Source organism: Canis lupus, chromosome 7, assembly GCF_048164855.1.
Source record: "Canis lupus baileyi chromosome 7, mCanLup2.hap1, whole genome shotgun sequence".
Classification (NCBI taxonomy): Eukaryota; Metazoa; Chordata; class Mammalia; order Carnivora; family Canidae; genus Canis; species Canis lupus.
Genome location: NC_132844.1, coordinates 69896223 through 69921668, shown reverse-complemented (window position 1 = coordinate 69921668; position 25446 = coordinate 69896223). Strand labels below are relative to the sequence as shown.

The 25446-nt window shown below is 54.1% G+C and overlaps 4 protein-coding genes across 9 annotated transcripts; 3 read left to right on the top strand and 1 right to left on the bottom strand.

The window, feature by feature from the left end:
- Window positions 1-202: 202 nt before the first annotated feature.
- RXRB (retinoid X receptor beta) lies at window positions 203-6895 on the bottom strand. Of its 3 annotated transcripts, none has more exons than XM_072833505.1 (10): window positions 6434-6895; window positions 5521-5768; window positions 4846-5002; window positions 4306-4485; window positions 3052-3224; window positions 2506-2635; window positions 2178-2310; window positions 1971-2074; window positions 1555-1660; window positions 203-1468 (listed from the first exon to the last, which is right to left on the bottom strand). In XM_072833505.1, exons 1-10 carry the CDS (start codon window positions 6663-6665, stop codon window positions 1321-1323), a joined length of 1611 nt encoding a protein of 536 aa, XP_072689606.1. In that variant the 5' UTR covers window positions 6666-6895; the 3' UTR covers window positions 203-1320. The 3 variants fall into 3 exon arrangements, with proteins under 3 accessions (XP_072689606.1, XP_072689607.1, XP_072689608.1); XM_072833506.1 differs by having other exon boundaries at window positions 1971-2062; XM_072833507.1 differs by lacking the exon at window positions 5521-5768 and having other exon boundaries at window positions 6434-6892.
- On the top strand, window positions 6634-10660 carry SLC39A7 (solute carrier family 39 member 7). Its single transcript, XM_072833508.1, has 8 exons — window positions 6634-7127; window positions 7439-7853; window positions 7944-8112; window positions 8274-8327; window positions 8487-8651; window positions 8771-8911; window positions 9122-9318; window positions 9768-10660. Exons 1-8 carry the CDS (start codon window positions 6970-6972, stop codon window positions 10038-10040), a joined length of 1572 nt encoding a protein of 523 aa, XP_072689609.1. The 5' UTR covers window positions 6634-6969; the 3' UTR covers window positions 10041-10660.
- Window positions 10661-10809: 149 nt separating this feature from the next.
- On the top strand, window positions 10810-13049 carry HSD17B8 (hydroxysteroid 17-beta dehydrogenase 8). 4 transcript variants are annotated; one of them, XM_072833512.1, is made up of 9 exons: window positions 10811-10932; window positions 11119-11336; window positions 11437-11553; window positions 11651-11743; window positions 11846-11931; window positions 12046-12130; window positions 12347-12389; window positions 12593-12667; window positions 12856-13049. In XM_072833512.1, exons 1-9 carry the CDS (start codon window positions 10887-10889, stop codon window positions 12870-12872), a joined length of 780 nt encoding a protein of 259 aa, XP_072689613.1. In that variant the 5' UTR covers window positions 10811-10886; the 3' UTR covers window positions 12873-13049. The 4 variants fall into 4 exon arrangements, with proteins under 4 accessions (XP_072689610.1, XP_072689613.1, XP_072689612.1 ...); XM_072833511.1 differs by having other exon boundaries at window positions 11846-11952; XM_072833509.1 differs by lacking the exon at window positions 12347-12389 and having other exon boundaries at window positions 10810-10932; window positions 11846-11952.
- A 1661-nt stretch (window positions 13050-14710) lies between these two features.
- RING1 (ring finger protein 1) lies at window positions 14711-18613 on the top strand. The gene is made up of 7 exons (XM_072833497.1): window positions 14711-14847; window positions 14955-15092; window positions 15870-16030; window positions 16131-16346; window positions 17051-17440; window positions 17620-17897; window positions 18196-18613. The coding sequence occupies exons 2-7, from the start codon at window positions 15015-15017 to the stop codon at window positions 18414-18416; spliced, it is 1344 nt and encodes a 447-aa protein (XP_072689598.1). The 5' UTR covers window positions 14711-14847; window positions 14955-15014; the 3' UTR covers window positions 18417-18613.
- Window positions 18614-25446: the final 6833 nt, after the last annotated feature.

Here is a 25446-nt window from a genome sequence, read left to right as displayed (position 1 = left end):
TGGCACACCCTCTCCCCCCTCCCCGACAAAGCGCGCCTTGTGTCCCCCACCCGGTGTCTGCCTCTCGGGCCCCAGGGAACCTCGGCGGCGGCAGCGTCAAGGGAGCGCGGCCCCGGAGCTCCCGACTGGATACCCTCCCTGCCCCCCACCACTCGGCGGGTGCCCCGATGCAGTGCTGCTCCCCTCAACACAGTCACCTCAGTCCAGAAAACAGCGATTTTAATTTGAAAGCTAGTTTATGTGTGAGTGAAAGAGAAGGGAAAGGAACCCCAGAGAAAAGAGCTGCAGGGCAAAAATCATGCAGCCCCAGCACCTCATCTCCGCAGGCTAACCATCCCCCCTCACTTCTCAGGCCAGGGTCCTGTGCTCCCCCCACCCCAGTCTACACTGTGTGTGCCCAGGTCTGGGGGGAGGCTGTCAAAGGAAGGGCCTGAGGACTGCTCACCAAACCATCCCAGGCCCCTCCCTCTACTTAGACAAGAAGAGATGGGGAGGGGGTTGGGAAAGCCAGGGCTTGAAGGGCCCCACGGACAGACCATCTCAGGGCCCAGCCTTTCCCAAACACCACCTCCACCACTGGCATTTCTTAGTCAATCTGGGAAAGTACAGTACTTCTTTGAGTCTAACTGCAAGTCTCTATCCTCAGAGGAAATTAAAAATAGCAGATGGGTTCCTACATCTCCACCCACCCCTCAACCACTACTACCTTTTCATTTTTCAGTCTGACTGCAGCAGGAGGTGAAGTGTGAGACAGACTCTGGACAGGAGACAGTGACAAGGCTCCTCCTTCTACCAGAGTAGCCCCCACCTGCCGGGCTACTGTCAAGGCTGTCAAGGTCTCAAGGAAGGCCTGTCAGAGTGCTACTCCCATGTCCATCAGTTTGAGGGGCCTGCCCCCCAACATCCATCTCTGGGCGAGTTCCCATTTTCTCTCTTCACATGGGTAGCTAAGTGAGGCAAGATGAGAAGGAAGCAAGGTCCTGTGAGCAAGGCCAGTGCTTTGTGCTAGGGGAAGGAGAGATCGTTCCAGGCAGGGCGTGAGAACTCACCCCAAATCATGGCAGACCCACACAAGTTCAGAGACTCAAGGCCACTGAAGGGAGAGGTCCAGCCCTCACAAGGATCGGGGGTCCCCTCTGATTTGGGACATCACGCAAATCCCCTGGAAGGTTTATGGATCCCCTTGGAGGTCTCAGTTCTGCCCTGTACTCCTCACCTCACCAAGGTTCTAGGGCATGGCCCCTCCCACCATGCCCCAAGTCTGGAGTCCCCCTCATGTATACTCCTCAGGTGTGAGGAGCACCACATTTAGGTCTGGGCTCAGGCCAGCTGGTGGGGAGCCTCAAGCATCTCCATGAGGAAGGTGTCAATAGGGGTGTCTCCAATGAGCTTGAAGAAAAACAGATGCTCTAGACACTTAAGGCCGATGGACCTGAGGGCAGGAAGACGTAGCAGCAGCTTGGCAAACCTGAGGTAGAGGTGGGAAAAGACAGCTGGAACCACATGGGCTCTGATGGCACCCCACAATTCCTTGCCCCCACAGCTCCTTCTCACCGTCCCTGCTGCTCAGGGTACTTCTGCTTGCAATAGGTCTCCAGTGATGCATACACTTTCTCCCGCAGAACCTCCACCTCACTAGGGTTGGAAAGGCCCTTGGCATCTGGGATGGCAAGGAAAAGAGGAGGAAGAAGCAGCAGGACAAATCAAGTCAGGACAAATGTGGAGATGTGGCCCACACGATACCCTCTTTGGGCCCCACCTAAAGCCTCTTTACCAGATGCCTGGCAAGGAAGCAGGGCAAGTTATGGAATGGGGTCAAAAGGGAACGTATCAGTGGATGTGGGTTTTTCTTGGTCAGCTGGGAGGTTTCCGGGTTGAGGGGGGATAGCTGGGTAATTTAGGAGTCTCTGGAGAAGAGGAGGCTCCAAGGTTGCCTTGGTCTTAAAAGACAAGGGTAATCCTCCTCTTACCTGGATTGAACAGAATGATTGCCCTCAGGCAGCCAAGCTCTGTCTTGTCCATCCTCATGTCACGCATTTTGGACACTAGCTCTGTCAGCACCCTGGAGAGGGACCTGCAGGTCACTCAAAGGTCACAGCTCAGCCAGCCTTGGACACGGACCAGCCTATAGCCCCACCCCCTCTACCTACAGGCCAGCCCAGCAGCGGGCCACTGACCGATCAAAGATGGCTCCCACGCCTGCAGAATGGGCTGAGTTGCGGTGCACATGAAGACCTGTGGCAAGGAGGATGCCATCTCGGACATCAATGGATCGGTGGGAGAAGGAAGCAATGAGGAGCTCGTTCCAGCCTGGGTAGGGGGCAGCAAGGGTCAGGAGCCAGGGATCAGACCATGGGAGTCAAAGCATATCAGGGGAAGAGAAGAAGTGGTGAGGTCAATGAACCTGGCCCCCTTGGTATGTAAGTATCCACTGGGGTCACTGAAGGCCAGAAGGTCAAGTAGGGGTCAAATGTCAAGAACTCAAGGGGATGCAAGGTCACTGACCTGCCCGCAGCAATATGACCTGGTCATCCAGAGGCAAGGAGGAAAAGTGTGGGATCCTCTTCGCCCACTCAACAAGCGTGAATAGCTGTTTGTCAGCTGCCTGACAGATGTTAGTCACAGGGTCATTTGGCTGCAGGGGATGGGGGGGGTGCAAGAGTTACAGAAGGTCTGGAAATACAATGGAACCCCCCCAGTTTTAAGAGGTTTCTGATATCACCTCCTCATACAGAGTCTCCCTTCAAAACCATGAACCAATCCCTGTAAGTCAGGCTTCTCCTCTGGCATTTGTGAAAACAATTACGTATTTAGGACTTGCCTGTGGTTCTGCCACTGGGTTGTTTTGGGATGGGGACAGAAAACTATCACACCCACCTCAGATGTTTGACAAACCTTGTTTGGCAGCACTTCCAGTCCCAAGCAGTGTTGTGGGGGGAGGTGGGGGTAGGGTTGGGAGGGAAAGGGAGTGGAGAGGGAAATAGAACCAACCTAGACTCCCATCCCCCCACCCCCCATCAGGAAAGAGACTGGATTGACCCCATCACTCACGCTGCTGCCACTACCCCCGGTTCCCCCAGGACCCTCAACGCCCTGGTCACTCTTCTGCTCCACAGCAAGCTCTGCCTCCAGGATCCTGTCCACAGGCATCTCCTCCGGGGCTCCCCCAGCCCCTTCCCCATCCCCGTCCTTGTCCTTCCCCCGCTGACGCTCCTCCTGAACTGCTGCAAGTGGGAAGGGGAAGAGAAGAAAAAGTGGAAAGTCAACAGTCAGCCACGAAGGGTTCTGAAATGTCCTTAGGTCTCATCAGGGTTCTTATGGCCCTTAGGAGATATTTACAGGAACTGGGGAAGTTACTAGCAACAGTGGACTAGGAGCAGTCTGGAAACGAGTTATACAAGTGCAGATAAACAAGCCAAGAAGGAGGAGGGGATGGGAGGGTAAAGGAATTAGGGAGAAAGCTAACATTTAAACTGAGGCCCAACTACGTTCTAAGAAATGTAAAATGTGAAACATTTTATAGTTCCCTCAAATTATTTTAAGAATCATGTGAGCTCTTACCCCTGTTGCTAAGATGAAGAATTTAGGGCTTGGAGAAGTTAGATAGCTTGCCCAAGTTCACATAATGCCCGGCAAGTCATCCATCTAAATCCAAGTTTGCCTGACTGCCAAAGAGATGCTCTTCTGATTCAGTGAAGAGATAGTGAAAGGATCACCAGCCTGGGTCTTCAAGGATGGGTTCTGATCCCAGCCCTGCCCCTCTTCTGTTCCATGACCTCAGGAAAACCAGGCCTCAAGCCCATTTGACTAAGATACTCTAAAGTGTTTGAAAATTCCAGCATCAGACTTAAGACAAGACAAAGAAAAGGGAAGGCAGCCCTGAGGTCTTCAATAAAGTCTGCAACTTAAAAGAGTAGAGTTCCAGACTTTGGAGGAAGGACCACAGATAAACAATCATTTGGGTCAAAGAGGAGGGACTATTCAAGCTGAGAAGAGGAGACAGAGAAGCCCATCACAGGTAAGGAAAAGCTATCCTACCCTAGTACTGGGGGGGGGGGGGCACGCCAGTGGTGCAGGCCACAGAAAAGCACCCCCATTAAGAAGGAAATGAGAACAGAACAGGATACCAGGAAGAAGAGCTGATGAGGAGGGGAGAGAGAAATCAAATATCGCCCTCTGGAGGAGGAGAGAGAACAGTCCAGTCCTACGGAGAGATGTAGACTAAGGTTTCCTGCAGTCTCCCTCCACCTCCTCCCTCCTCTCCCACAGGGTAGCCAAGGAAGCCCGGCTGATGTGGACCCTTACCCTCCCTCTTCATGCCAGTGGCCAGGCACTTCTGATAGCGGCAGTACTGACAGCGGTTTCGCTGGCGCTTGTCCACGGTGCAGTCCTTGTTGTCCCGGCATGAGTAGGTCAGATCCTTACGGATGGTGCGCTTGAAGAAGCCTTTGCAGCCCTCACAGCTGTAAACCCCATAGTGTTTGCCTAAGAGGAGAGGGGAAGAGCAACAAGGCTGCATGTAGATCCCTCACCATTAAGTCTCTCACCAACTTCCCCTCAGCAAACTTCGTTTAAATCCACTGTGTTTGCCAAATAGAGATGGGGAACCCAGAAATGAGGGATGATCCAGTCCCACTCTCCTCACTGTTCAAACCCTGTACCAGCCCTCCCTTTTCTCTGACCATCCCCCTCCCACATCTGAGCTTCAGGTCCCTTAACTATCATCAAGCTTCCCCCCACCCACTTGCTCCAATGCAACCCTGTGAGCCTGTGGCAATCCCACAGGTGATGGTAAATGTCAGATGCTCTCTTTCTTCCTTTTTGGTGATCACCTGAGCCTCGTACCTGAGCTTCGGTCCCCGCAGATTGCACACAGCCTTTTGCCAGCCCCAGGACCACCTGGAGGGGGTGGACAGTGCAGGCCCCGGACCCCTAAGACTGGTGGCTTCACATCTTCAGGGGGGCCAGACCCACCCCCAGGGAGCGACACTGTTGAGTTAATCTGGGATGGGGGAAATAGGGAAGTCACAGGGAGACTCAATGGGAAGGAGAATCTCTCAAAGGTCATGGAAATCATCCCCTACCACCTAGGCAGGGCCTGCATTGCACATTACAGAGAACATTATTTACATTGTAGTCTCTGTGAAGGGCCACCCCTGGAGCACAACCCCAAAGAGATTAGACATACAGTTCTCCCTGAGACTGTGTAATACAGGAGCCCTGAAGGGCATGTATCTCAGGACAACAGATGGGTCACAAAGGGCAAAAATAACTGATAGATGAGTGGGACGTCAGCATAGGGTCAGCATAGGGACCCTTTTATAGGGTTGGGAAGGAAGCATGCACTGAAAGATCAGTCACCTCAGGAAGGGCAAGGGGTCTCACAAGGACCACAGGCCTGCCAGGATTAGAGGACTGGAAGGTCAGTGGGCCATGGGGAAGTTCACACAAGGATCTGGGGTCACAAGGAAAACAAGGAAATGAAAGTGGAGAGGCAGTCAGTGAGCCATGACCTCTCACCTGGGGACTGCTGACAGGCCCGGAGAATCCTGGGGGAGCTGGAGGGGGCAAACCAGGGGACCCCATGGAAGAGCTGATGACTGGGAAGGGGGAGCCCAGTTGGGGGGGTGGCATCGGGGGTGGGGGTGGGGCCCCGGAGCCTCCAAGGGTTGGGGCTGATGAAGGGGGGAGGGGTAACCCAGGGGGAGAAGGGGGAGGAGCCCCCTGGGAAAGGGGATTCGGGGAGGAACTGTCTGGGCTTCGGGAGTCTGAGGGAAGGGTACATAGAGGCACAGAGACACACAGACAGAAAGACAAAAAGAGAAAATGAGTCTTAGATCATCCAACTGGAGACTTTAATTCTCTCTCTAACCCCCACTGCACCCCTCCACCCCACCCATCCTCGTGTCCAGAAACACCCGGTTGTCAAACAACGGTTTAACTCCTAATTGTGGTGAGAAGAGGGGGTTGACAAAAGACAGGAGAGTTCGGGTGAGAAAGAATTCCAAGCAATATACTTGGTCACCCCCAGCTAGGCAGATCTTATGTGGGTGGGGCAGCACGTGGGGTGGAACGGACAGCCCCTCCATTCCCAGCTTGAAGCCGGATCGTACAATGGAAAGGGGCGGAAGAGACCCTTCCTCGGACGCAGGATCTGCCTTCAAACGTCCAGAGCCCCCAAACTCGAGGACTCGTGTCCCACGCACGGGACCTCAGGACTGCAGGGCCTCAAACAGCCAAAGCCAGGAGGGCGGAAGCTCCCCCTCCCCGCCCCGCCCCGGGGGGGGAGGGCGCTAGGGCCCTCCGGAGGGAGGGGACGCGTGTTTACAAACAAGGAGGCGGGAGCGCCAGGGAAGGAGCGCCAGGGGACGGGGGGGAGGGGTCGCAGATAACGCGGTCACTGGTTCGCCTGTCCGTCCGCTAGGACACTCACCCCGCCCGCTGTCGCCCATCCCGTCCCGTCCAGCCTCCCCCGGCTCCGGCTCCGGGGTTTGTTGTTCTCCGGCTGCTGCCGCCGCCGCCGCCGCTGCGGGATCCAGCCAGGGCCGTCGCCGCCGCCACCGGGAGGCGACCCCACAATGCATTTCTTTTCGCACCCCCACCGGCCCACACTGCCCTGCGGCATGCCGCTGGGGGAGGAAGGGCGGGCGAGCGGCCCAAGACATGATTCTTGGCTGAGTGCAAGGATACCGAAGAGGTACCAGGGATTCCCAGATATTGACCGGGGGACCAGACGAGCACAAGGAAGCCCCAGAGAAAAAGACTCTAGCCTGAACCGGGTCGAATTAAGCACTTCGCTCGGCTCTGTACCAAAATGACAGCGACGATATGGCAGCCATCTTGGTATAGACGGGAAGTCTCCGCGCTAGTTCCCGCCCCCTCGTCTAGTTGGAAACGGAGGAGGCGGTCTCCTCAGCCCTGTTAGCCGGCCTCGCCCAGCCTCCCCTCAAATAACCTCCAGACTTGCGCATGCGCGCCAGAGTAGGGCAGCTTGGCGGCCTCCAGAGTGCAGCCATATTGGTAAAGGTATTGGGACCGAGGGGCGACGGAATTTCCTGTTCTCGCGGGAGCCAGAGGCAGGACTGCCACGTCCGAGCAAACCGGGAAAGGAGAGGATCCCGAAGCCGGTGAGAATTCCCTGCCTTGCCCTACTGTCCTTTCCAGGCCTTTTCCACTACCTAGTGGGTCATAGAGACTAGGGCCCAGAGAGTCCGTAAAGTGAAGGAAGAAGCCTAGAGCGATGTCCCGGGGGCCCTATATCCGGGAGGGGGTTGGAGATAAAGAAACCAAGTCTTGGGAGCAATGTGGGTGGGCATAGAGCGGAATGGGGGAGCGTCCCATAGAAGTGGACGGAGGGCACGAATGGAGTAAAGCTGACCCCGCATAGGTATAGAGTTGAGGGTCAAGTGGAGTCACTGTCTCTGTCCCCTCTGGTCAGCGTGATGGCCAGAGGCCTGGGGGCCCCCCACTGGGTGGCCGTGGGACTGCTGACGTGGGCGGCCCTGGGGCTGCTAGTGGCCGGACACGGGGGTCATGGCGACCTGCACGAGGACCTGCACGAGGACTTCCATGGCCACAGCCACAGGCGCTCACATGAGGATTTCCACCATGGACACAGTTATGCCCATGGCCATGGCCACACGCACGAGAGCATCTGGCATGGGCATACCCACGGTCACGAACATGGACATGCACATGAGGATTTGCACCATGGCCATAGCCATGGCCAATCACATGAGAGCCTCTACCACAGAGGACATGGACATGACCATGAGCATAGCCATGGAGGCTATGGGGAGTCTGGGGCTCCGGGCATCAAGCAGGACCTGGACACTGTCACTCTCTGGGCCTATGTGAGTCCCCAAGGGATAGGGGAGAGAGGGGCTGGTTCTGGATTGTTGGGAATCTCCACACCACTTGACCCCTGACTTTCCCCTCACCAGGCACTGGGGGCCACAGTTCTGATCTCTGCAGCTCCATTTTTTGTCCTCTTCCTTATCCCTGTGGAATCAAACTCTCCCCGGCACCGCTCTCTGCTCCAGATCTTGCTGAGTTTTGCTTCGGGTGGGCTCCTAGGAGATGCCTTTCTGCACCTCATCCCTCATGCCCTGGGTAAGTGATCCTTGGCAACTACTGCAAATCTTAATGTATTTTATTCTTTAGGCAAAGGGCTTCTTTCATCTTTGTCACCCCTGACTTTGCAGTATTCCCCCAAATGCACGCTACTTGGGCAGGCTATTCCCTCATTTGGCCTTTTCTCCCCCTTTCTCTAGAACCTCATTCACACCACCCTCTGGAGCAGCCTGGACATGGACATTCCCACAGTGGTGAGGAAGGGGTGGATGAAGATGTGTTGGAATGTTGCCGAATGGGACCATGTTTCCCTCCCAGAATGGGGCCATGTTTCCCTCCCTATTCTCTTGCACTTGGGGAAGAAGAGTCTGGAGTCCACATCTCCCTTAATGTCTCAATGCCTCTGTTTCCAGGCCAGGGCCCTATTCTGTCTGTGGGACTTTGGGTCCTCAGTGGAATTGTTGCCTTTCTGGTGGTGGAGAAATTTGTGAGACATGTGAAAGGAGGACATGGACACAGTCATGGACATGGACACACTCATGGTCATACACAAGGAAGTCATGGGCATGGAACACAGAGTAAGTCTAGGAAGAACTTTCCTTGAAAAACACCTTAGCTGCAAAAAGGAAGAGACTTCCTTTTTGGGGATATTTTTGGAGATCTCTGTTCTCCACTCTTAAACAACTTCTTCCCTCAGAGTATCCTTCAAAGGAGAAACAGAGCTCAGAGGAAGAAGAAAAGGAAGCAAATGGGTCTCGGAAGAGGAAAGGAGGGAGCACGAGGCTCAAAGATGGGCCACTGAGACCTCAGAATTCTGAAGAAGAAAAAACAGGTTCAGGTGAGAGCCAGGGTTATTGATAAACTTGGGTAAAGTGTATCATGTTTTACTTGGAGTATGCACTGTGGATAATGGCAGCTGTCTGGAAAACATGAAGGGGCTGGTGTGAAGTGGTCTCTTGGGGGGAAGAGGTAATAATGGCTGATAAGGGCTAGAACTAGGGGTGTTAGATGCCTCTAATCATTTTGTCTTTCTTTCCACTTGTACAAGACCTACGTGTATCAGGGTACCTGAATCTGGCTGCTGACCTGGCACACAACTTCACAGATGGTCTGGCCATTGGTGCTTCATTTAGAGGAGGTCGGGGGCTAGGGATCCTGACCACAATGACTGTCCTGCTACACGAAGTGCCCCATGAAGTGGGGGATTTCGCCATCCTGGTCCAATCTGGGTGCAGCAAAAAGCAGGTTGGTGATGATGTGCATCAGACATGATTGCCTCGAACTCTACCTCCTACTCACCCATCCAAAACTCAGAATTGCCTCTCAGTAGTTCCAAACAAGTTGTACTGTTAAGAACAACAAATTCTCCAGAAATGAGGGCAGAGAAATTCTGTTTCTTTGTCCTTTGGCTGAGTATTTCTTGAACTATGCTCCACACTCCATCTGAATACTTTGAGGGTCTTTCACACTGCTCTCGACCCTGACCTACTCAATCAGAAGGTCTGGAAAGGATCTCCTTGGTATTTTAAGATTTTACGGAAAGTGTCTATTCTAGATCCTTCTCTTTTTGCCTTCCTTTTTAGTTCCCAGAGACATCCACCTTGTCCATATATACCTATACCCTACCAGCCATGCCTAACCACTGATCATATTTAGATGTTGTTGAGTGTCTTCTGTTTTTTTCTGCCCACCAGGCGATGCGTCTGCAACTACTGACGGCGATAGGGGCACTGGCAGGCACAGCCTGTGCCCTCCTAACTGAAGGAGGGGCAGTGGGAAGTGAAGTTGCGGGTGGCACAGGTTCTGGTTGGGTTCTGCCATTCACTGCAGGTGGCTTTATCTACGTAGCAACGGTGTCTGTGTTGCCTGAGCTGTTGAGGGAGGCATCACCATTGCAGTCACTTCTGGAGGTGCTGGGGCTGTTGGGAGGAGTTGTCATGATGGTGCTGATTGCCCACCTCGAGTGAGAGGTGGGGTAGACCACCCCCGCCCCAATCCCAAACCTCTAGCCTCTCTAAGCCCTCCAGGTCAGGGGTCTGTGGAGTTTGGGGGCCCTGGCCAGGGACATCTGCCGAAGGAAGTTGTATCGTAGGGAAGTGTTAACTTTGGCATTTGGGCCATCAAGATTTTGCAGTCTTAAAGGAGCTGCAGAAGTGAGAGTGAAAAGTCAGAACGACCATAGTGTTAGTAATGTGCTGACCATCTTGGGTTTGAGGCTAATTGAGGCCATGAAGACGGCTGGAAAAGAGAGGGGGGTGTTGACAGCCTACTCGGTGTACCCTACGCAACCTGTTTTAGAGGACCAAGCCAACCACACAGGTTTCTCCGAGGTCCGCCTCCCCCTCTCACCTGTTGGTGGAAGCTTCAGGGAAGATCAGAGCCCTGGAAAGAGGCAGTAGCAGGAGGAGTCAGGGATATACATCAATTGAACATCAATCGTGTGTCCTGATTTGGGAGTGATTGAGGGAGGAGGTGGGTTGCTAATCTCATGGCCTGATTTTTTTTTTTTTTTCTATTGATATCACTGTTAGAATCGAGGGGTAGGGGTGGTGACCGGAAATAAAGTCCTCGGATCTTCCGCCCCACATGCGGTCTTTGTCTTTTTTGGGAGAATGGGGGCCCCTCATCTCGCGACTGCCCAGGCCCCCAAGTGGTGGTGTCTGGCCACGCCCCCGCGGTGGGAGGTCGGCCTGCGCTGGTGGCCGCAGATGGCCCCGCGCTGGTCGCGCCTAGATTGGCGCGGCTGCGCCCTGGCCACGCCCCCTGGCTGGGATTGGCTGAGTGCTGGGTGTCCGCCCGCCCGCCCGCCTGACATGGCGTCTCCGCTCAGGCTCCGCTCCGCGCTGGCCCTGGTCACAGGTTGAGGGGATGCTACCCCCGGGCGGGTTGGGGTGCCGGAGTGTTGTCGGGGTCATGCCCTCGGCGCCTGCAGCTCCTGTGACCTCTGGCCCCTGGTCCAGATTTTCCTAATTTTGCGCCCTGTTGACCTGTGACCCCTGCCCACTCCTCCCTTTCTCCCCCTCCGCGTGTTGTCTCCCACTTCAGGCGCGGGTAGCGGCATCGGCAGGGCCGTCAGTGTACGCCTGGCCAAAGAGGGGGCCACTGTGGCCGCTTGCGACTTGGACCGGGCGGCGGCTTGCGAGACGGTGTGGCTGCTGGGCGGGCAGGGGAGCGAGAAGGTGGCGCCCGGCGGGGCCCACACCGCCTTCCAGGCTGACGTGTCTGAGGCCGGGGCGGTCAGGCGCCTGCTGGAACAAGTACAGGTGAACGCGACACGACCTCGCCCTCTTTAACGAGCTGGCATGGCCTCCACTGCCCGGGCTTGGGTTTTGGGTTTTGGTGTGTAACCGCCCCCTTCCACAGGCCTGCTTTTCTCGCCCGCCATCTGTCGTCGTCTCCTGTGCAGGCCTCACCAGGGATGAGTTTCTGCTCCGCATGTCTGAGGATGACTGGGACAGAGTCATAGCTGTCAACCTCAAGGTGGCGACCTCTGTATCTGTTACTTCTTGCTCCACCAGCCGGGAGAAGACTGTCACCCCAGCTGATCCCTTCTGTTTTGTTACTCTTTCCTCACCAGGGCATCTTTCTAGTCACTCAGGCTGCAGCCCAAGCCCTGGTGTCCAGTGGTTGCCGTGGGTCCATCATCAACATCAGTAGCATCGTAGGGAAGGTCAGGTTGAGCTGGGATGAGGTCAGTCAGCTAGTTGGGCATAGAGAGGAGAACCCGTCCTTGGGACTCCTGACTCATCCCAAATCTCTGACTTACCTATAGGTAGGGAACGTGGGACAGACAAACTATGCAGCATCCAAGGCTGGAGTGATTGGCCTGACCCAGACTGCAGCTCGGGAGCTTGGACGGTTGGTCAGACACCCCTGGGGGTACAGAGGGATTTGCTGAGGTATGTGGGAGGTCTGGGGGCCAGGTCAGTGCTCAGTCCTTTCCAGAGTCAGCAGCCAATCTCCTTTCCACAGACACGGGATCCGCTGTAACTCTGTCCTCCCAGGGTTCATTACAACACCCATGACACAGAAAGTGCCACAGAAAGTGCTGGACAAGGTAGGAGGCTGTGGGTAGAGGGCAGAGGACAGAATCATTCAGATACTCAGTCTCTCTGGGCTTCAGAGAGAATCTGGGCACAGGGCCAGGCGAATAATAGATATTCAATAAGTGTACAAGGAATGAAGACAAAAGAAAAAAGAGTCACAAACTTAACCACCAACAACAAAATTCCATAAAAGAAACTTTCAGTCACTTAGGAGTATTTTCTTACAGGTGATTGGAATGATTCCGATGGGACATTTGGGGGATCCTGAGGGTGAGCACTGAACGAGGAGGAGGCCCTAGGGAGGGGGTCCAAATGAAGAAATACCAAAGTTTGTGGTATCTGAGAGGATTTCACTAGGATTGGTGGTTGGAGTGTGTGTGTTGGTGGGGAAGGGTTCTGGTGGGAGGTGATCACTTTGGATCTATGAGAGTGAGTAGGATTCCATCTCCCCCCCACCCCCACCATTCCCATAGATGTCGCAGATGCGGTCACATTCTTGGCGTCTGAAGACAGTGGATACATCACAGGCGCCTCAGTGGAAGTCACTGGTATGAGGCCATCGTGGGGAGGGAGAGGGTAGAGAAGTGGAACCCAGATGATAAGAGAAAGCAGATGAAGGGAGTCTGGAGCCACTGAGGGAAGAGCAGAAGTTCCCATAGGCGAGGGACCACAGTGGGTGCCCCCAGCCCATTTGTCTCCACCTATGCATCTGTCCAAATGTTTCTGCCCCTGCCAGGAGGTCTTTTCATGTAACTGCCTCACGGACCCTGGACTCTGCTCACTCCCCCACCACTCCAACTGGCCTCCTGCTGATGAGGACTCTGAGTTCCCAGGCTACAAAAGGCGCAGCAGTGTATGGCTCTGGAATGCTGAATATGGGAGGCAGGGGTGCTTGTGACCCTAATAAATTCCAAATCCTCTTCCCTGCCACCTCCGGTTCTTCTTGTGTCTAAGCCCTCAGACCCTTTCCCACCTCCCCCTCCTTTGCCTTTCCCAAAGGATTGTTCCCTTTCACTGCCTGGTCTCCCAGGGCAACCCCCGCCGCCGGGTGTGAGAGGAGAGAGTGTGTGTCACTGTGTATGTGTGACATTATGGGTTTTTTTTTTAGGGGGGGGGGTCTCTGCCCCACCCCTTTCCACTAGTCATGTAGCCTCAGTCCCCTCCCCCCAATTCCCTGGGTCCTTATGGTCCCCAAGGGTGGTTTGTTGGTGGCCCCATCCCAGTGTCCAGTATGGCCTTGGGAGGGGGTCTTGGAACAGGTGGCCCTCCCCCACCGGTCTCCCTTCTCTCAGTACCCCCTCCCCTTTCTCTCCACCTTACAATAGCTGCAGCCGGCCTGGGGTCGGGTGGGGGGGATTAGGGGAGGGGGCCAGGATTAGGGGAATGGACCAGCCGAAGAAAGGGGCTGGAGGAGAGCAGAAGGGAGGGGGCTGGGAGGAGGAGGAGGAAGGGGAGGGGGTCCGAGCTAATCGACTCTGGAGCCCACATAAGGACTGGCCACGGACTGAAGGAGAGGACAGGGAAGTAGGGGGGAACTGGGGGAGGGGGAGAGGGGACCCACTGCTGCCTTGTCCCAGAAACAGGCTACCCCCTGGCAGCTGCAGCCCAAGTCCGGGAACCCCAGCTTAGGCTAGAGGAGACAGGACGCCCACCGCGGCCTCTTTCCCCTTGGTATCTCATCCCCTGCCCTCAATGGGGATCGCTCTGCCCCTTCCTCTTCTCTCTCCTCCCCGACCCCTTCCTTTACTGCAAAGTCCCGGAGGAGGCTTCTGCCCGCTTCCCACTCCAGACATTCTGCCCCTTGTGCCCCTACCCACCCACACGCGCACACCCCCCCCGGAGGGGCCCCATCTTGTGTGTGTGTCCCTGCTTCCGCGTGGTGTCTCCATTCCCCCGTTCCTCCCGTGCGCCTCCCTCCCCCGCCCCGGGCCGCGGCTCTTGATTGTCCAAACGCAATTCTCGAGTCTCTGGCTCTGGCCGAGAGTTGAGTCTGGACGTCCCGAGCCGCCGCCCCCAAACCTCGAGGGGAGAGCGGGTCGGAGGGTCTAGGGAGAGCCCAAGCGGAGGGTGGAGCAAGTCCCCAGGGTGGTGAGGGGAATCCCGGGCATTCACCGGACGGGAGGACCGAAGCGGCAGGGGATCCTTTGCAGCCGCCCCACCTCCGCTCCCCGGAATGCCGGGCTGCGGTGACGGAGAAGTTGTGGGGAGGAGGACAGCTGCTCCCCGGAGCCGCTAGGGGACGAGGAGTGGGGGATGTGGCCCCTTTTCCCACCCCCTCGGTCCCCTCCCGGGGTCCTAGAGATCCCAGGCCCCGCCCTCCGGAGCGGAGGCCCCGGGTGGGGACCTCGGGCGGGGAACGGCGGCCAAGGTGGGCAGCGCGACGGTGCGGGCCTGGGGACTGAGACTGCGGCCCCCACGTAGCTCGGGACTCCGGGGACGCCGGCTCTCCCGCGCAGCAGGCGCGTCCCGAGGGCGGGGTACCCCGGCGCCCACGTCGCGTCCCCCCCCCCCCCCAGCCCCGAGCGGCGGGTGACGTCTCCGCCGGCGGGGGTGGGGGGTGTAGCGGAGGGACAGGCGGAAGTGACGTAGGCCCCAGCGCCCGGGCCATGGCGGCGGCGGCGGCGGGAGCTGCTGTCTGAGCAGCGGCTGCGGACCGAGCGGACTGGGGCCGGGAGCCCGGGCCGGGAGAGAGGCGCTGCGGCAGCGGGGCGCGGACGGCTGGAGCCGGGTGAGGGGCGGCGCGGCGGGGCGGAGGGGCGGGGGGAGCCCCGGAGGGGCGGGGTCTGCGCGACGGCGGCCCCCCTAACACCCCTTCCCTCTACCCCCGCTCCCCAGCCTACCTCTCCTCCTCCTCCGCCGCAGCGGAGCCCCGGTGGGGGTCTGTGCCCGGTCACCATGACGACGCCGGCGAATGCCCAGAATGCCAGCAAAACGTGGGAACTGAGTCTGTACGAGCTCCACCGGACCCCGCAGGTGACAAGGACTCTCCCTCCACAGCTCACTCCCTTTCCCAGACCCTTCCATCCACACACCCCATCTCACGGCCTCTTTTCCATTTTTTTTGCCCTATTCTGCCGACCCTGCCCGATGTCACAGACTCCCTTGGCCCTACCTTTGAATCACCTTAATCTTTACGAGCACTTCACATTTATCTAGTTTAATCCTCACATCAGCTAGTCCCACGGATTTACCGCAAGTATGACTGCCTTCATCTGAAAGGTAGTAAACAAAAATTACCTTCACTGTTCCTCAGCTCAATGTCACAAGTCAGCGCACAGAAGACTCTCCTTCCAATTTTAGTAAAAATAGAGCCTCTCGGCCTTCCCCCACCTCCCAGCATTCTGATACAATAGAGATGGGGCCCTGGAATCTGCGTTTTAAACAAGTCCCCTGGGGGATTTTAATATAGCTTGAACCTGGACCATGCTATAAGAAATCCTATTGAAAAAGTCCTCCCCAAACTCCAAGTCTGTGCCACCACCAGCCCCAGACCTCTCGCCAAACCTCAGATCCTCCTGTTTCGAAGCTCCTACTTTTAGTTAATGGACACTAATCCTTTCTGTTTTCATTCTCTCCCAAGTCAAAGCTCCTCTCAGAATTACCATCTTCCCTAGCAGGCCAACATGGGGTACTCAGATTCTGCTATTTCACTGTACTTCTCAAAATTCCCATTTCATGGACCATTTTTTCTAAATCCTCTACCCCCCCCCCCCAACCCACCATCACATTTCCACTCACTGATGCCTCCAGGAAGCCATCATGGATGGCACAGAGATCGCGGTTTCCCCTCGGTCACTGCATTCAGAACTCATGTGCCCCATCTGCCTGGACATGCTGAAGAATACCATGACCACCAAGGAGTGCCTCCATCGATTCTGCTCTGACTGTATTGTCACAGCCCTGCGGAGCGGGTAACAGGAGGGATGTGTTTGAGATGGGGTGAAGGGTACAGACTTGGAACCTCATTGCCCTGGTGACTGACTGTTCAGAGCCTCCTCTCTCCTACCCCAGGAACAAGGAGTGCCCCACCTGCCGCAAGAAGCTGGTATCCAAGCGGTCTCTGCGGCCAGACCCCAACTTTGATGCCCTGATCTCTAAGATCTATCCCAGCCGGGAGGAGTACGAGGCCCATCAAGACCGGGTGCTCATCCGCCTCAGTCGTCTGCACAACCAGCAGGCACTGAGCTCCAGCATTGAGGAGGGGCTGCGCATGCAGGCCATGCACAGGTTCGAGCTGGGGGAGAGGCTGTAGCAGGGCTGGTGGGACAGATGCGTGGGTCAAACACCTGGTGCTGTCTCTGCCACCTGCCAGCCTCTAAGCCTTAGCATCCTAATAGCTAGCCACACCCTGATTGTCAAAGCCTGGAAGTCAGGGATGTAAATTGAAGCTTCTTAGTTAGCAACCAGCACTACTATTCTTAAGGAGAAATTATCTCACCCTCTAACTTTCTAGAAGTTAGAACAGTGGAGTGACTTTGAGCATAAGCTCTGGGAATTAAATGACCTCCGAGGCCAGCATTGTTCAGTCTTTAATGTGAATCCAGATTACCTGAAGGTCTTGTTAAAAATGCAAATTCTAATTCAGTAGGTCTGGAGTTGACCCTGAAATTCTGCATTTCTACAAATCTATGCTACTTTTTCTGGGAATTCATGAGGAGCGGCAAGGGGCTGTGATCGAACCAAGTTAGTTCTAAGCCTCTAAGCCTCAGTTTCCTCAACCATAAATAGAATAATAATCACCTGCTTCTAGGATTTGTACTATGTGAGGCAATAAGTGCAAAATACTTCGCAGCGTGCTTGGCATGTAGTTAGTGTTTAATAAATGTTGGGTGTCATCCGTAAGATGTCCCTGATCTCTTGTTCTCTCCTAAGTTTAAAGTCTAAACCCCTTATCCTTGGCGCTTTCTAACCTCAACCACTTCTTTCTACAGGGCCCAGCGTGTGAGGCGGCCGATGCCCGGGTCAGATCAGACCACCACGATGAGTGGGGGGGAAGGAGAGCCTGGGGAGGGAGAGGGGGATGGAGAGGATGTGAGCTCAGACTCCGCCCCTGACTCTGCCCCAGGCCCTGCTCCCAAGCGACCCCGTGGCGGGGGCGCGGGCGGGAGCAGTGTAGGGACGGGGGGAGGCGGCGCTGGTGGGGTGGGTGGGGGCGCCGGTTCTGAAGACTCTGGCGACCGAGGAGGGACCTTGGGAGGGGGAACCCTAGGCCCCCCGAGCCCTCCCGGGGCCCCCAGCCCCCCGGAGCCAGGTGGAGAAATTGAGCTCGTGTTCCGGCCCCACCCCCTGCTCGTGGAGAAGGGAGAATACTGCCAGACTAGGTGAGAGCCCTGTCTTCCCGACCGCTGAGAAACCAGACAGCGCCTAGCCTTCCATCGGAAGGGGGCTTCACCCAAATCCAGCAACGACCCCTAGCTCAGAGGCCCTGCTGGAAAGCCCCTGCTTCCCTTGTCCATTTAAAGATTTCTGTGGCCTAAACCTGCCCTCTTTCCCACTTCAGGTATGTGAAGACAACCGGGAATGCCACAGTGGACCATCTTTCCAAGTACTTGGCCCTGCGTATTGCCCTTGAGCGGAGGCAGCAGCAAGAGGCCGGGGAGCCAGGAGGGCCTGGAGGGGGCGCCTCTGATGCCGGGGGACCTGATGGGGGTGGCGGGGAGGGTGGGGGTACCAGAGGCGGTGACGGCCCTGAGGAGCCTGCCTTGCCCAGTCTGGAAGGTGTCAGTGAAAAGCAGTACACCATCTACATCGCCCCTGGGGGCGGAGCTTTCACGGTGAGAGCCTCTGAGAGCGGTGCTATAAGAGGAGAGAGGCGGGGGAGGGTGGCCTGGGGCCACACGGAACCATAGATTCTGACTTCTAACTGGCCCACCCTCCCCTCTCCCTCTGCATCGCCCATCTCTGTCTTTTCTTCTCCCCCCATCACTCCCTGTGCCCCGGCTTTGCCCCATCTCTTGCTCCTGCTTTTTCTTCTTCTCTCCCTTGATCATTTTCTGCCTTATTCATATCCTTTATCACCTTCTCCAACTTTCTTTTTCTTACCTTGCCTCTCTCTCCCAACCCCTCTGTAGACACTGAAATGGCTCGCTGACCCTGGAACTGGTGAATGAGAAGTTCTGGAAGGTGTCCCGGCCACTGGAGCTCTGCTATGCCCCACCAAGGATCCAAAGTGACCCCACAAAGGGACAGCCAGAGGATGGGGACCATGGGATGTCCCTTTGTCCTGGCCTACCACCCCCAGCTTCTTTGTCCCCCAGGGTCCCCCAACCTGGCCAGCCAGCAAGAGGACACAAATGAGGACAAGTGGCTTTTATACAAAGTATCTATATCAGATTCTTCTATATTGTACAGAACGGGGCATGCGCCCCCATCTACTGCCTTTTCTATTGCCCCCCCAACCTCCCAGCTATCTAAGATGTTGGGGAAGGTGAAGAACCCTCCCCTTCATGCCCTCCTACCAACAACAACAAGTTTGCTTCTTTTCCTCTTTGAAACCTGCAGTTCTGTGTCTCTGTTCATCAGGGATGTACTAGAAGGGGAAAAACAAAAAAAAAGTGGGGGAGACAAGCCTGGAAATCATGTGGAATCAGCCTGGGAAATGGGGAGGAAATGTCAAAGGTTATTCACGGTGTGTAAATCCCAATTTTATGAATCCCAAGTCAGCATATATGTATGAAAATAGTGGGGAACAATCCATGAAGCTGGAAGAGACAGATGGAGAGCCGAGCGGTGTCTGAAGTCCAGATCTCAAACCTGCCCCCTAAAACCTGAATCGCCCTGCCTGAAATCCGGGGTTTCAATATCAAAGGAAAATAGGAGAGTGGCTCAAGACAGCAAGGCATGCTTGTAGACGCCAACGGGACCTGCAGTTCCGAAGCCTAATTCCTCACCGCTGCGAGAAGCTGGAGAGACGCGGGGAGCGCCGCCGAACCTCCCTGCTGGGCATCCTGGCCGCCCCACGAAGGCGGGCAGGGCCGGGGACTACAGCTCCCAGGAGCGCGCGAGAGGAGAGGGTGCCCGCCGCGCCGCGCCGCGCGGTTCTGCTGCTGTCCCGGCGGCGGCCGAGAGCCGAGGGGTGGGGGCCTCCGGGGAGGCCGTCGCCTCGAGGCGCGCGGCGGGGTCCGGGGGACAGGGAGCTCGGCTGCACGCGGGGTCCCGGGCAGTGCGGGGGTCGGGGAGGCTGATGCTCCCTCTACCCCTTCAGCCCCTCTGCCCATCACTTCCTGTTTCCGTCGCCCTTCGTGCCCCCACCCCGATCCGCCTCAAATTCCTGCGGCTTCTCAGTTCTCTGCCCCGCTGGCAGAGGAGTCAGCCTCGGTGCGACCCACAGACCCGAGGGCGCCCCACCCCACGCTTGGGGTTTCCTGGTTTTCCCCTGGTCCCTAGGACCTTCAGAACCGACCGGGCATCTCCCGCCCGCGCAGGTCCCGCAGCCCTGGCGGCCCGGAGCTCACCCCCGCGGCCCTCTGGCCCTGCAGACAAGGACACGCGCTTCACCCTTGCAGGAGCCCTCCCTATACCCTCGCCCGGGAGGGACCCTTGACCCCGGCTCCCTCCTCCCCAAGCCAGCGTTCCCGGGACGGTGGGGCGCGGGAGGGAGGTGGGCGTCGCTCCCGGAGTTTCGAGAGAAACAGCCGCGGAGGAGTCGGGAAGGATACCGAGGCGGAGGATGGAGAGTAGGGAACGAGCCCGGCTTCTCCTCTGGGCTCCAGGGACTGCTGGGAGTCACCCCCTCACTTTCCTCATTCTCTCCAGGCCTGACGGACCCGCGGCCTCTTCTGCCTCCGTTCCCGCCCTCCCCTGAGTCCTGGAACAGCCCGCGGCCCCTCGTCCCTGTCCCGGCCCTCGATCCCTCCTCGGACCCCACACAACAGCACCCCGCCCTCCGCTTCTCTCCACTTCTCACATTTCTGCCGCTTGTCCCTTCTCTGCAGCCCCCAGGACTGCACTTCGAAGATGCGCCTGTTTATTTCCGTGACATCATGTGGGAGACAGCCCAAACTGTTGCCCTAGGTGTCTCCTCTCACCCACGCAGGAAGGAGAAGTAACTACCCTCCTTAAGCAGGTGTTCTCCTTCCCTAGTGCCGGGAGAAGGAACTGTTGGGGTGGGGGGGAGCAGCAGCTCAGATTCTCTTGCACCCTGAGCTTCCCTGGGTTAGTTTCCCCAAATCATTCATGTCTCATGTCAGTTATGCCCGCATATATAGGCGAGGCAAAGCCAGAAATACAAAGTACACAAAAAGAACTGGACTATTTTGTTGAGGACCTAGATACATGCAGGAGAATACGTTGCAAAGGAGCAAGGTAGAGAAAGAGAGGTCACTGGAGGCAGGGTGGGATTAAATCTCCACCCTGCAGCATGAAACTCGGGTGGGGGGACATTATAACAACCCCTCCGGGGATCTGATGTGCACCAAGGCAGAGAGAAGCAGTAGAGCAGATGCTCCATGACAGTTAGCTCTGTCCTTAAAGGGTGAACGCAAGTGCCCCACACAGAAGGGGCTCCACACCTGTGGAGCAGGGGGATCGCTGGGAACCCTTGGGGTGGCTGGGAAGGGCCTCACAGAGGAGGTGGGATCCAGCCAGGATCCAAGTGAAGGGAAGAAGAGAGTCTGGAGGGGGTGGGGAGCCTCTCTCTCCCTTACTCTTCCATAATCCCACCTCTTCCCTCGCCCGGGCTTCTCAGTCCCCAAACCATAGCAGATCATGTGTCTGGACGTGGCAGTGAGAGCACTGTGTGAGACGACACACGTGAGACATCTCAGAAAAACTTAGGACCGCCTCGGCTACAAATGTCGCCAGGGAGACGGCTCATCCCTTCTTCTGTTTTCTCCCCACCCCCACCCCATGTTGTCACGCTCCAAAACTAGCACTAGCACTTCCTGCCCTGCTATTTGTACTTCTTCTACAAAATTGTTTGCTCACTGTCCTCTTCTCATGCTGGGCAACTGATTTTGGCCAGTCAGCAGGAAGTCCCACAGAAGTGTCCCTCCAGATGGTGCCCCTGGCCCCAGGCCTGGTGCCGGGGAGGATGCTATTACCATTCACCCTTGTAGAAGGTTCTGTTGGAGGAGTTACTCCCTTGGGCAACACTCGCAGTGACATTATTGTTACTATTCATGTTAAAAGATAAGGTAGATCTGAGTTCTTGCATTAACTGCCCCTAAGTATACTCTTTAGAATTTGGAAAATTCTCCCTTACTGAGGCATCCAAGAGGCTGATTACTGACTCGTGCAAGGACTGAAAGAACTTTAGAGGTAAAAGGATCACCTGGGAGACGACTAGTCAGTTTCACCTTTTCAGGAAGTTCTACTGATGCCACCACCTAAAGGGGGCTGTTCTGGGACCTGGGGATTACAAACAGGTGTCTGATTGGCCCCTGCCCTGGAGGGATGGGATGTAGAGGTGTTCGTAGTGAGCATCTCAGTACTGAATCCACCTGCACTCCGATCAGTTGTATCCACTATACTATCTCTCAAGTCTGTTCCCTTCTCCGTCCCTCCACTTCCCTGGTCCCGCCACCAGCTGAAACATCTGGCTCTCCTGAATCCCCGCGGTAGTGAGAGAGCCTGGGAATGGCCATCTCTAACGCGTGCCGCACACCTGAGTTAGAGGCCTTTTTGAAATGCAAATCTGATTGTTTTAGGCTCTCTGCTTAACCCCAGCCAGCGGCTTCCCATTGATCTTAGGTTAAAGACCCAAGTCCTTACCCTGGCCCCTAAGGCCCTGTCAGGTGTAGCTCTGCTGTCTCTCCAGCTTCTTCTCCCGTCACTCTCACCCTCTGTGTGAGGGTCCACTTCCTGTCTGCCCAGTGCTTCCTCCTGCAGAGAGCATTCATGCAGGCTGGGCTCTCAGCCTGAGAGCCTCTTTCTCCCATTTCTCTTTTTAGCTAGCTCCTCTTCATTCTTCAGATCTCAGTGTCTCTGCCACATCCTCAGGAAAGGAATCCTGCCTTCCTTCCTGGATCAGATTCCCCTCTTCTGAGCTCCCACACCAAGGGGCACCTTCCCTCCGAGGCACTTGGCGACTGCAGTTCTGTATTTGTTCATTATTTGATGGAGGCCTCTTTTCCCCAGAGGATGTAAGCTCCCTGAGGGCAGGGATTGTGGCTGCAGATGCTCACTCTTGTCATACAGGGGGGACCCTGAACTGGACACTCAAAAATATTGAGTCGAAATATTGGTTTAATGGAGGCATGGGTGCCAGGATCCGGAGTAGAGGGCCAAATATTCCAGGATCTCAGAGACGATGGTTTGAGGCCATGATTTTCCTTCCCTCCAGCAGCTGCAGCCCAGGAGTTCCATATGCCATTTCTTTCGTCTTTCTTTCTTCTTTCTTTCTTTCTTTCTTTCTTTCTTTCTTTCTTTTCTTTTTCTTTCTTTCTTTCTTCTTCTTTCTCTTTCTTTCTTTCTTTCTTTCTTTCTTTCTTTTATGACATCTTATTTTGTTTTTTAAAAAAAAGATTTTAGGGACGACTCGGTGGCTCAGTGGTTGAGCATCTGCCTTGGGCTCAGGGTGTGATCCTGGGATCTTGTGATCGAGTCACACATTGGGCTTCTCATGGGAAGCCTGCTTCTCCCTCTGCCTGTGTCTCTGCCTCTCTCTGTAGGTCTCTCATAAATAAATAAACAAAATCTTTTAAAAAATCTAAACACACCATCACCTGGAAATACTGGATAAAATATGGGGAAAGGTAAGCAAGACTGAGTTCTCAAAAGGAAACTAAAATCCCAAGTGCTAGACAAAGAGAAAACTGAAAGCCAGAGAATAAGCGGATCATGGCAATGGTTGCTAGAAGGGGACTGGGAGAGAATTGGTTCTATTAACCAAAAAGTGTTTTAACTAGCCACCAAAGGATGAGAGATGAGGTCTTGGTTCTTTTTTTTTTTAAGATTTTATTTATTCATTCATGAGAGAGAGAGAGAGAGAGAGAGAGGCAGAGACACAGGCAGAGGAGAAGCAGGCTCCATGCAGGGAGCCTGATGTGGACTCGATTCCGGGTCTCCAGGATCACACCGAAGGTGGTGCTAAACTGCTGAGCCACCCAGGCTGCCCGAGGTCTTGGTTCTGACGAGGTGTAGAAATCAGATGACAAGTGATCAAAGTTGTCTCAAGAACTAGAAAACCTGAGCAGATCTATAAATTCTAACAAATTGAATGAGAGGTTAAAACACACACATGCCCCCATCTAGATGGTTTTATGGATGTATTATCCTGCCAACTCTTTTTTTTTTTAAGATTTTTATGTATTTATTCATGAGAGACACAGTCAGAGGGAGAAGCAGGCTTCCTGCAGGGAGCCGGATGTGGGACTCGATCCCAAGACCCCAAGATCACCACTGAGCCACCCAGGCATCTCTATTTCTTTTCTTTTTTTTTTTCTTTTTTTTTTTTTTAAATAAGCTCTATACCTAATGTGAGGCTTGAACTCACGACCTCAAGATCAAGTCACATATTCCACAGACTGAGCCAGCCAGGGGTCCCTATCTTGCCAACTCTTAAGAACCATTTGTTTATCTACTTATACAAACTGTCACAGACAATGGAAAAAAGGGACAATAGCACTTATAAGACTAAAATCCTAAATAAGATATTAGCAAACTGAATGTGGTGGAGTTTGTGCAAGTCTGTGTGTGTGTGTGAGAGAGTGTGTGTGTGTATGCTTGACCAAGCAGACTTTACTGCAGGAATGCAAGGATGGTGTACTTTAAAAATCTATTAATGATATTTATATTTTTTCATACTAAAGGGAAAATATGATTGTCTCAGTAGGTGCAGAGAACATACTGGGTAATGTTTAACACGAATTCATTTTTCTTAAATCTACCTAAGATTCGAAAATAACTTCCAAAGTCAAGTATACTAGTTTTTACTATTTCTTTTTTTAATTTAAATTCAATTAATTAACATATAGTGTATTATTAGTTTCAGAGGTAGTGTTCAGTGATTCATCAGTTGTATATCAAAACACTTAATTCTTTTTAAAAAGTTTTATTAATTTAAGTAATCTTTACATAGACCCAACATGGGGCTTGAACTCATGACTCTGAGGTCAATAGTCACTTGCTTTTCTGACTGAGCCAGCCAGATGCCTCCCTAGTTTTTACTGTTTCTATTCAACTTGTGCTAGCGGGTGTGAAATGGAGCAATAAGAAAAAGAAGAATCAGGAGGATCCCCGGGTGGTTCAGCGGTTTAGCGCCTGCCTTCGGCCCAGGACGTGATCCTGGAGTCCTGGGATCGAGTGTCTGGATCAAGTCCCTGGATCGAGTCCCGCCTGGTTCTCCCTCACTCTGCCTGTGTCTCTCCCTGTGTCTCTGCTTCTCTCTCTCTCTCTCATGAATAAATAAAACCTTTAAAAAAAAAGAAAAAGAAGAATCAAAGTCGTCATTATACATAGATAATTAATTAATGACAAAATTTACGAGAAGCCACAAACAATTAGAACTAATATATCCCTTTCCAGGGACAAGATAATATGCAAACATCAATTTGTCCATACCACACCAATAAACAAATAGAAGATTCTGTCTTAAGAAAATGCCGTTTATAATAGCAACAAGGACTATAGAATACTGAGAAGTAAATATGACAAAATATGTGCATGATCTTTATGGAGAAAATTATAAAACCTTATTGGAGAACATTTTGAAAAGAAGACAAAAAAGAATGGAGGGATATTCTATGCTCAAGAAGAGGAAAATTCAATATAAAGCTGGTAATTTAAAAAAAAAAAATAAAGCTGGTAATTTGTCTCAAATCTATAAATGTCAGTTCAATTCTAATTGAAACCACAACAATATATTTCATGGCACTTGACAAACTGTTCTTAAAATTCTTATAAAGAAGTAAATGGCCAAGAAAAGCCAACATGAGTTTGAAGCAGAAGAATACTAGAGGGGCTACTCATGCCGTATATCATATATCACAACTTTGCTATAGAAAGCCAGAGTGATCAAAGCATGTAGTCCTGGCACATGGGCAAGTACATAAACTACTGTTACAGAGTAGAACTTCTTGACTCAGACCTTCAAAGATATGAGAACTTGGTATATGACAAAAGTGACATAAATCAGTGGAAAAAGATGGACTGTCTGTTAGATTATCTTGGGTCAGGATCCCTGGGTGGCGCAGCGGTTTTGGCGCCTGCCTTTGGCCCACGGCGCGATCGTGGAGACCCGGGATCAAATCCCACGTCAGGCTCCCGGTGCATGGAGCCTGCTTCTCCCTCTGCCTGTGTCTCTGCCTCTCTCTCTCTCTGTGTGTGTGTGTGTGACTATCATAAATAAATAAAAATTTTAAAAAAGATTATCTTGGGTTAATTGACT